The sequence below is a fragment of the Strongylocentrotus purpuratus genome, unplaced genomic scaffold (assembly GCF_000002235.5).
Source record: "Strongylocentrotus purpuratus isolate Spur 01 unplaced genomic scaffold, Spur_5.0 spur5_scaffold_11, whole genome shotgun sequence".
Taxonomy (NCBI): domain Eukaryota; kingdom Metazoa; phylum Echinodermata; class Echinoidea; order Camarodonta; family Strongylocentrotidae; genus Strongylocentrotus; species Strongylocentrotus purpuratus.
In genome coordinates, this window is record NW_022145596.1 from 10,038,504 (window position 1) to 10,048,776 (window position 10,273).

At 35.7% G+C, this 10,273-nt stretch overlaps 1 protein-coding gene across 2 annotated transcripts; it reads left to right on the forward strand.

The window, feature by feature from the left end:
• Positions 1-6: 6 nt before the first annotated feature.
• LOC585301 (glucosamine-6-phosphate isomerase 2) lies at positions 7-6,007 on the forward strand. 2 transcript variants are annotated; one of them, XM_785134.5, is made up of 6 exons: positions 7-243; positions 1,429-1,604; positions 2,679-2,780; positions 3,513-3,695; positions 4,300-4,484; positions 5,017-6,007. In XM_785134.5, exons 2-6 carry the CDS (start codon positions 1,481-1,483, stop codon positions 5,266-5,268), a joined length of 846 nt encoding a protein of 281 aa, XP_790227.2. In that variant the 5' UTR covers positions 7-243; positions 1,429-1,480; the 3' UTR covers positions 5,269-6,007. The 2 variants fall into 2 exon arrangements, with proteins under 2 accessions (XP_790227.2, XP_011684112.1); XM_011685810.2 differs by having other exon boundaries at positions 7-120.
• Positions 6,008-10,273: the final 4,266 nt, after the last annotated feature.

A 10,273-nucleotide genomic window follows, 5' to 3' on the forward strand; every position in this document is an offset into this window, starting at 1 on the left:
ACTATTGTATCGTACAGTTATTGTACACAAACTGCACCTGCCCAGTCTAGAGACGACCGCTATCTTCTGAAGACGTCGATGTTTTGGATTGGCACGATTGGTCGACAACGAGTCTACAACGTACATAACATCTTGAAATTCTAATTGTTGTATTCGTTGTCCCTGTTACTGTTTCTGTTAGGAAAGTTCGAGGCTAATTAGACTTGAACTTGGTTTGGACTTGGAAGCCTAATCTGCTAATTGGTAAATATTTTCAGGCCGTGTCTGCTTGTTGAACTTGGAGTTGGAAAGTTGGAAGTTGAAGTGACTTGAAGAAGGTTAGCAAGGGACAATTTAGTTTATTTCATTTTAGGCAATTTCAGCAAATGTCATGTCATGCAATTAGTCTATATTGTCACCTAACCGTAAATTAAATTCAATCAATATCATGAATATTAAAACAAAATAGTGGAATGACTGATAAGCTAAATTTAGGCCTAATGCCTAGCCTCAGACAGGTTAACTTTAAAGTGTGATGACTTTAGTCCTGACCAAAGATGAAATGTCCCCCCCCCCCCCCCCCCTCAAGAAGAGAAGGTTTTCAGAATGTAAGTTTAAATTCTCAAAGCCTTGAACAGTAAAATTTATCTTTTTTAGATTTTACATTCTTTTTCATTATGTTTATAATTATTAAATAAATTCCTTTTGATGTGCGATCTTAGTTCTATTTTTTTTTTCCTTTTTGTCACTGGATATTTTCCTCTTGCACGCCCTCTAATTTCTTCCCATTTACCTCTTTGATATTACTATTTCTTTGTTAATTCTTTCCCTCCCCCTTGATTCTTCATTTTCTGATTTCCATCTATATCCCATCTATATCCCATCTCATACTAATCCACCCCTCGACGTCTTTGTTTTCTCCTGAATTAACATGCTCTTCCTATCTTCCTTTTCCTTTTTTTTATAATTTTTAATATTTTTTTCCTATCCCAATTATTCCTCATCTCCTCTTCCATGTTTCCTCTTCTTCCTCTCTTGACAAATCCCTCGTCTTCACCTTCTCTCCATATGTTCATCTATTCACCAATTACATTTCTTGTTGCTCCCTTCTTCACTTCTTATCTCTTATATATCCTCACTTTTCCATCTTCTTTTTCTCTCTCTCGTGTCCTCTTAATCTCTCCCCTTCTCTAATGTAACTTTTCTCTTTCACACTCCTCTTCCTTTCAATTTGTCCTTTCCTGTTTCTCTCCCTCCTCTTCCTCCTCTTCTCCCCTTTTCCCCTTTTCCTTCAATTTTCTCTATCTCTGCCTCCTCTCCCTTCTCCCCCTCCCCCTCTCTCTCTCTTAATTTCTCTCTCTTTCTCTCTCTCTCTCTGCCTCTCAAAGTCCCCCTCCCCCTCTTTCTTTCTCTCTTCTCTCTCTGCCTGCCCACTCTCTATCTTCACAGGAATTAGTTTTGATCGATCCTGCAGCTGACCTACCGTGTTCCGGATACCACCATGCGGCTAGTCATTCTAGATGATTACTCCAAAGCAAGTGAATGGGCTGCCAAATATGTCAGGAACAGGATCTTGGAATTTAGTCCTACCAAAGACAAGTACTTTGTACTTGGTCTTCCAACAGGTACAGTGTTTGAAGCTTAACTACTTTCCCCAATAGACTGGTTTACTAAATATTACCTATTCAAATTTATGGATGTTTCTTTCCTGGGGATTTAGTGACAAATTATTCAATAAACCTGTCATTAATGCATGAACTACAATTCTTGGAATCCAGTCTGCATACATTACTTGGTGTTATGTCAGGCAAGCTTTCAGGTTGTCAACACCAACCTTTGTTTAAAGAGCATGCATGAAATTGTAATATGTCAGTATCAGTAAACAGATCTATTCTGTACGTTTTCTTATTTGTTATTTTGTTGTTCAACATTTTGAAGTCACTGGTGGATTCAGGATAATTTAGGGGGGGGGGGGTTGGCATTATATGTCAACAACAAAACTACAAATTGTTGCTGATGATCAAAAATAGATTATGTAATATGTTTGTAGAAGAGGGGAGGAGATCGATGCAGACGTATATGTTGATACTTGTGTACTAAAATTAATATTGTAGCAGATAAATTTGATTTGGTGGGGGGGGGGGGCATATTTAATATGCTACTGGAAGGGACATATGAGATGAGAGGTGATGAATAATTTGTTTTCTTTTTCCATGATGTCATAGTAATACAGACATGAGAATTAAAATTTGTCGATAGTGTTGCATAGGAATGAAAAACAGAAACCCTTGCAAGTTATATCCAAAGCAATGTTCTGGATACTACAAGAGGATAGCCATGTATAGCATAATAATGATGGCTCCTGCTCCCGGCCCCCCCCCCCCCTTTCAGCAAAAGTCTGGTGTGTAAAGTCAATACGGCTCGACCTTTTTCTTTTGTATACGAGCCTTTTCCAGCACCCCCCCCCCCCTTTTCAGCAAAAGTCCGGTGTGTAAAGTCGATACGGGTCGACCTTTTTCTTTTGTTACGAAAAGGACATTTTGGCAACACGCATGGGGTCCGTCCGTTCTCGGAGTGGGGGGCCGGGCTCCTGCTATCCATTAATAGATGTATAAGCAGGTAGTTTTCTGTTTGTGATTAATAGTAGATCAGCTCATGTAAATAGTCAACCTGTTGTTTTACCTTTGTCTCAACTCTAGGTAGCACACCCATTGGGATGTACAAGAAGCTGATTGAGTTTCATAAGGCTGGTGTTCTCTCCTTCAAATATGTCAAGACTTTCAACATGGATGAGTATGTTGGTAAGGATTCAGGAAATGTTCATTAATTAATATTTACTTACTTTTTTATTCACTGTTAAAGTTTCTTTTCAAATTCTGAGAACAAGTGTGTTGAATTATGCATAAAAGGTGATACGAAGCAAGATCATATGATTGGTCAGATTGGCAAGGATTTTTTTGGGATATCTTCAGGTTTTTTTGTAACATGGTACAAATAGAATCCTTATTATTCTTGAAATTTTATACTAATTTTCCCTTAAACATTTTCTTTAAATAATGAGAGATAAGTTTTATTTATCTTTTAAGGATATTGATGTGCTTGACAGTAAACAATTTCTTTAAGCATTTCATAGTGTACACAATCTCATATTTCAAAGTATTTTTTTAGGGTAAAGATTCAGTACTTCCGATTTTTGTTCCAAAACTTTTGTTATAGCATTGGGAAGTCACTCGCACAATTGCACAGTCTTGTTTTTGTTCATTGAAATCACAAAATGTCACCTCAAAAATTCACAAAACCATCCATACAGACTACAAAGTATAGAGTAGTTTAATCAAACTTTTCATGGCTTCACCATACATGTAGCTAAGAATGAACTCAATATGTTTTTGTTCTTGTAATGTGAAGTTATATCCTGGAATTATTATAGTTTTGTCCTATCAGACACAATGGTCATTATTCTCATCGTTCTTACAACTTTGGTATGTCCTTTTTCACTACTATTCTTTAATGTTTTTTTTTTGTTCTTCTAGGTTTGGAGAGAGACCATCCAGAGAGCTACCATTCCTTCATGTGGGAAAAATTCTTCAAGCACATCGACATCGTACCGGAGAATGTCCACATTCCTGACGGCAATGCAGAGGACCTCGACGAAGAGTGCCGCAAATACGAGCAAGAGATCAAGAAGGCTGGAGGCATTGAACTCTTCATTGGAGGTGAGTATCAATAATAAGTATATGAAGAATGTGTTTCTCATTTACGTTCAATTCTAAGTCTTATGGAATGAAATTTTCAGAGAATTTTCAACTATGAGAAAAGAATATTAGAGACATTTTAATAAAAGACTGGGCCAAATTTCTTATCATTTTGATGATTCCAGAACCTTGCAGTACACACCAATGCTTATGCTAGATGATCAACCTTTTCTGATCGATTCCACAACGTTTCTTTTACAATGCAATCGCATGACCTGAACTGGTCTTTACCTATCACAGAATGATAGAAAATTGATCTTCTATGTCATTCTGTAACAAAGTATATAAGATTCCACATTTCATTAATTTGATGAATGGTCGACAGGAAACGAAACTGTTGTGAAAGTAGTTGATATATTATATCATTGATTTACAAATTTTGTTATTAATTTCTTAACACAAGTTGAAACTTCTCCCAGGAAGCTTAACATTTAAATTCACAACTTTCTTAGTATTATTTGTCTGATATTTTGTTCTGTATTTTTCCTGCTTTCACTTAAATGAACTTTTCAAAAAGTTTAGATCACCCATTACATTTGGTTCTTTCACCCTCTGCTTCTTACAGGCATCGGACCTGATGGCCACATAGCCTTCAACGAGCCAGGCTCTAGTTTGGTGTCAAGAACCAGAGTGAAAACACTAGCCCATGACACCATCATTGCCAATGCTCGTTTCTTTGACAATGACATTAGCAAAGTACCCACCATGGCATTAACAGTTGGTGTAGGAACAGTTATGGAAGCTAATGAGGTATGTGTAGTTTCAAGTTTCAAGATTTTATTGTATACAGAAAATATAGACATACATATAAAATAAAAAATTATATAATACAATTGTAGTATAAATGGGCACATGTCAATGATTCACAATTCATATAATAGATTAAGTAGAATATGAGGGACCTATTAAAAAGTTAATTCAATAATAGCTATAACAATAATGATACTAATTTTTTTTTTAATGATGAGGCGGAAGACAAGGTTTCATGACACATGCCCCTTCAAGAGTTACCCCACATTCAATATTTCACTAATGATACTACTACTATTACAACGACGACGATGACTACCACTCCTACTACTACGGTATTCCTACTACCATGACGACGACTACAACTACTTCTACCACCACTATATCACAACTACTTCTTTTGACACTACTATTACTTCCAATACCACTACTACCACCACCACCACCACCATTACTACTACTATTACAACAGACTCAATTGATTTCAGACATGTATTTCTGAAATTGTATTCTACTCACTCTTTTACTGCAGGTAATGATCATCATCACCGGAGCTCACAAGTCTTACGCTCTCTACAAGGCCATAGAGGAAGGCGTCAGTCACATGTGGACGGTCTCTGCCTTCCAGCAGCACCCACGCACCATCTTTGTTGTCGACGAGGACGCGACCCTTGAACTCCGCGTCAAGACGGTCAAATACTTCAAGAGCTTGATGTATGTTCATGACAAACTTGTAGAGGATTCCAAAGAGCTTCCAGAGGTTAAGCGACAGAAGAAAAAGTAGCTTTTATGACTCTGAATTTTTCTATATACCGGTATTTGTTTGAAGAAAAGTACATATTTTTGTTTTAAAAAAAGTATATATTTTTCTTGCATATTTAGGGGACTCTAAAATTTGTTTGTATATGGCCATGTCCCTTTATACATGTACCTATTAAAATTTGTTATTTAGTCTGTATGTCAACTTTGTTTCATGTTGTATCTTTGTTAAATCTTACTTACTTATGATGTTAACCCAACTCCATGATCATTTATATCAATGTTTAAATTTACTTATTTAGCCTCTGCGTCAAGTCAGTGCCATGAATGTATATGTGTGTGCTTACTTCTAAAGCAAAAATGGCACCGCATCACACTATAATTGACCACTAAAATTGGCAATATGTATCTTATCGCCAACTTAAAAGTGACTCTCTGAGTCATTGATCATGTAGAGAGTACCGGTATGAACCTTGTATATTATGGGGTTGATGATGATTGCTAATACTTATTTGCATATATTGGACTTCATACATGCGTTTGTATTTCATGGTGGTTCTGGCATACCTGTTGTCCTAATCATTCCATGAAGTTCATAGCTATTATCCATTTTCTGTTTAAATAGTCTTGGCTGACATCTTCCACTTGTTTTGTTTTCATTGTCAAGTGATCATGTCCGACTCTTTGCTTTTCATCATTGTAACTATAAGCCATGGTTACTTGGGGATCCTTGCATGAAATTTGCATTGAGAATCGAATTCACACTGAACAACAAAAAATAATGACCACAAATCCTACATCTATGATTCTGATAGGTTGAAATATGAGTTGTATTTAGAGCAACTCTTTGTGTAAAAGTCTATAGAATTCATACCAAAGAATTATCGCTGAACTAGATCCTATCAGTACTTTAAAGAAATATTTAGAATGCTAGTTGATCGTCTCATACAACTATTGCTTCATACTTTCAATAACATTCCTTATAACAAACAGGTCTTGTGTCAATAGACAAAGTATTTGCTTGCCAGTTGCCACTGTTCTATATGCATTATGTAATCAATATCTTGCCTGGTTTGGGGGGGGGGTAGTATATCTGATGCTATGTGGTTACAAACTTCATGTATTCAAGATCCTGAAAATGTTATGAATCGTTTTTAACAGCTTTTTAGCAACCAGAAACTGAGTTGAAAATACAGCCCTTCATTAATGCTTGCCTTTATTATTCATTTAAGATCATGATTCGATAAAGATTATGATTAAAAAAGATTATGATATCATTTGTTATATCGTCATTTTTGTTATTGAATACGGCTTATTTGTTTGTATGTTTGCCAAATTTGATAGCATGCTGTATTAAATTTTTGTTGTCTTTTTCCATGAGAAAAGTCAACATCTGGGGCTGCTCCAACAGTAAAAAAAACCATGTAGAAATTATGTTCTATTAATCTATTGTGTTTACATTATCTAGCACTTTCTTGTGATTTATGTTGTATAAATGTGAAAATAAATGTGGATGCATGTATATCAGGCATAAAAGGTGATGGAAAGGGAAGAATGGGTCGAGAAAGAATTGAGATAATGATAGGGAATTCCTATGTAATTACTCCTCTAGTTATTATGATATCTGTCTTTCTTTGACCTCTTCAAAACATGTGTCGGTTGGACATATCTATTAGGTTGTAAACAGTGACAGGTTTTTACTTATCTTTTAGTTTAAAACTTGAAAATAATGAAAATATTTGTTGTTATACATGTAATTGTTATGTTATGTAGTAGTTAGATTTTTTCACACTTTTTGAAAATATAAAATCCCTTGTATGCTTTGATCCAATGAATTAAAGAAAAAATTAGGTGCTTTTTTTGAAAACATGAACAAAATTGATAAATAGTACTCTATGAATAAGAAAAAAATTCTTACCATTATCATGTATTGCTCCAAAGGAGTTAAAATCTTTATCTCAAATTTATGCATAAAAATGTGAGAGCATTACGCTTAGATAGTTACTATCATGCCAGTGTTGAGAAAAGGTAGATCTGACCATATATATTGCCATATTTTTCTTACCCTCTTTGTTACCTTTATTGTAATCTATATGTATAAATATCTGCAGTTCAAATGTCTGGAGGGAGCACATATTTTGAAAGATTTTGCAGAAAAATAATACCTGTAAAAACAAGTATGTACTTGTATTTACCGAGTTGGATTGACGTTTTGTTATTGTTCAGAAGATGAATCATTTGTCAGAAACAAAATAAATAACAATCTACTGTGAATGCTAGTATTATGTTTATTTGATGCTCTGAGTTTGGCTTGATTACATTTTAAAATGAGCATGCAATTATCTTTGCATTTTCTAAGAAATCACCATCCTCCCAAAGTGATGAAAATACCATCTTTAGAAATACCATATTTTTTCCAGCAGGATATTGAATCCTATAATTCCCCCACTTCTATGTGTACAAGCTTACTTGCATGTGAAAAACCTTAATCTGACGTGAGTTTGAGTTATCAATAATCAAAATAGTAAACTGTTTTCTTTTTTAACATCAACTATATGTACAGTGACCCAGTAAGGAATGACATAAACACGAGAGTATGTAATAACACAGGAACACAACATGGAATTCGGTATAAATGCTCAAAATTGTCTTTTATTTTGTACTGGAAGACAGTCATAACAATTGATAAAAATCACTCATTCATGATTCCATGTCTCGTGGTGTGGGCCTGAGCACACACTAAAACAGGGCCCCATTTCACAAAACTTGTTATCAATGACAAATGACAGTTTTTCTTATAAGCTAGTGAAATCCTTGCTTCTGATTGGTTATCAACAGATTTGTCACTGATTTTTGTCACTTGTCATTGAAAAATGGCTTTGTGAAACAGGCCCCAGATCTCGTCAATTAATCCCTTAACCCGTTGACTACTGACTTCTCTAAATTCCATAGGCTTAATACAGGGACTACTCGGCTCCAGTAGGCAAGAGGTTAAGTTGAAAGTGAACTTGCTCTTCTGATCTCCTCCACCAATGAGAAAGTATTCATGGACAATGCAAACAAATATAACGTACACAATAACTTGGTCAATCTGGGTATGTATCGGTATACACTTAAAGATTATTTTTTGAATACCGTAATTACAACAAAAATCCCTCACTCCATGTTTGCATAATTGGACTTGTAAAGAGTTGTTGGATTTGTCTTGATCCTTCTGTAATTATGTAGCGCCCTCACATGCTGCTGTGGTCTCGATAAGATTACGCCATATTCTGTGACAGAGTCGAGTCATACAGTGAAAGTAATTAATTTATACGTTACGATGAGAGTAATTTGCAAGCACAAAGCCCTGTCAGTCCTTGGTGCAAAGCAAAAGGTCTGTACCTGTGAGACTAGGTATAGACTGCAGTCTTCTGCATCCCATATGCCATATTTTACACAGTTAGAGAATGACAAGAGTAAAAGATAAGCTTGAGTTCTGGTACTGATAGAAAATAAATTCTCACAGAATCCAACAAAAGTTACACTGAATTTTCAAGATTACAAATGAATGACATGTGCCAAAATATTTTGGTAGAAAATGTATAGGGGCTGAGTAAGAAGGCCCGACACCATGTGCTTAACACAGGTCACTCTGTGCAAATGGGAGTTGTGGTTTTTTTCGAAGATGATGCCTACCGGTAGTCATTATTTGTGCGTTACTTTTTATTTCACTGGTTCAAACAATCAATCTACTGCAGGAAACATAAACAATCCAGAATAAATCATAGCAAATTTTTCTTCAAAATTTCCATACCAGAGCTCAAGATTAGCATTATAAAGTTCAGCTTAAGCCTTCATTGAACATGGCATTTAGACACCTGATGGCCAGGTCCGTGGTGAATATTCAGCTGCATTTTTATAGAAATTTCAACATTTGGCTTGAAACCTACTTCCACATTAAAAATTACAGAAACAAATTAATTGCAATTTTCAACTTTTGGCAAAAAATGACAGAGGTATCTGCTTTTTAAAGTACATGCAAGATACAAACTTTTATATTTGGGTTTTTTAAATTACATATAGGCTACCACTTATTTTCAAGATTCAAATTACTATTTCAAAATGGTCCTAAAAGTAGTTGAAATTCCTTTGGCTTAGTGTGTAGGAAACAAAACAAACTAGATGGAACTTCGACTGCGCGCAGTCGAAAATGATGCCTCCGTCATAGAGCAATTTTACAAACCAAAACAGAAGAAATTTTTCAAATTCAAGTTCAATTGTAATCCATTAACAGGTTCTCCGAATATCCTGATTACAAGCAATTTCTCATATACATATATGACCCTTTGATCTTTGACCTCATGATCCTAAAATCTACTCAGTTCATTGGCTCTGCAAGATGTCCCGAGTTAAATAGTAATCCATCTGTCAGTTCTAATGAGAATGCGTTCACAAGCTATTTTTGCATACATAATGAGCCCATGACCTTTGACCTCTTGACCCAAGAATCTACTCAATTCATAGGCTCTGCAAGATACATACATGATCTAAGTTTGGCAGGAATCCATCAATCTGTTCTTATGATAATGCGATCACAAGCTATTTTTGCATACATAATGAGCCGCATGACCTTTGACCTTGACCTCATGACCCCAAAATCTAATCAGTTCATGGGCTCTACAAGTAACATACATGACCAAAGTTTGGCAGGAATCCATCAATCGGTTCTTCAGATAACGCGATCACGAGCTGTTTTTGCATACATAATGAGCCATGTGACCTTTGACCTTGTGACCCCAATATCTAATCAGTTCAATGGCTCAACAAGTAACATACATGATCTAAGTTTGGCAGGAATCCATCAATCGGTTCTTGAGATAACGCGATCACGAGCTGTTTTTGCATACATAATGAGCCATGTGACCTTTGACCTCTGACCTCATGACCCCAAAATCTAATCAGTTTATTGGCTCTGCAAGATACATACATGACCAAAGTTTGGCAGGAATCCATCAGTCGGTTCTTCAGATAACGCGATCACGAGAACG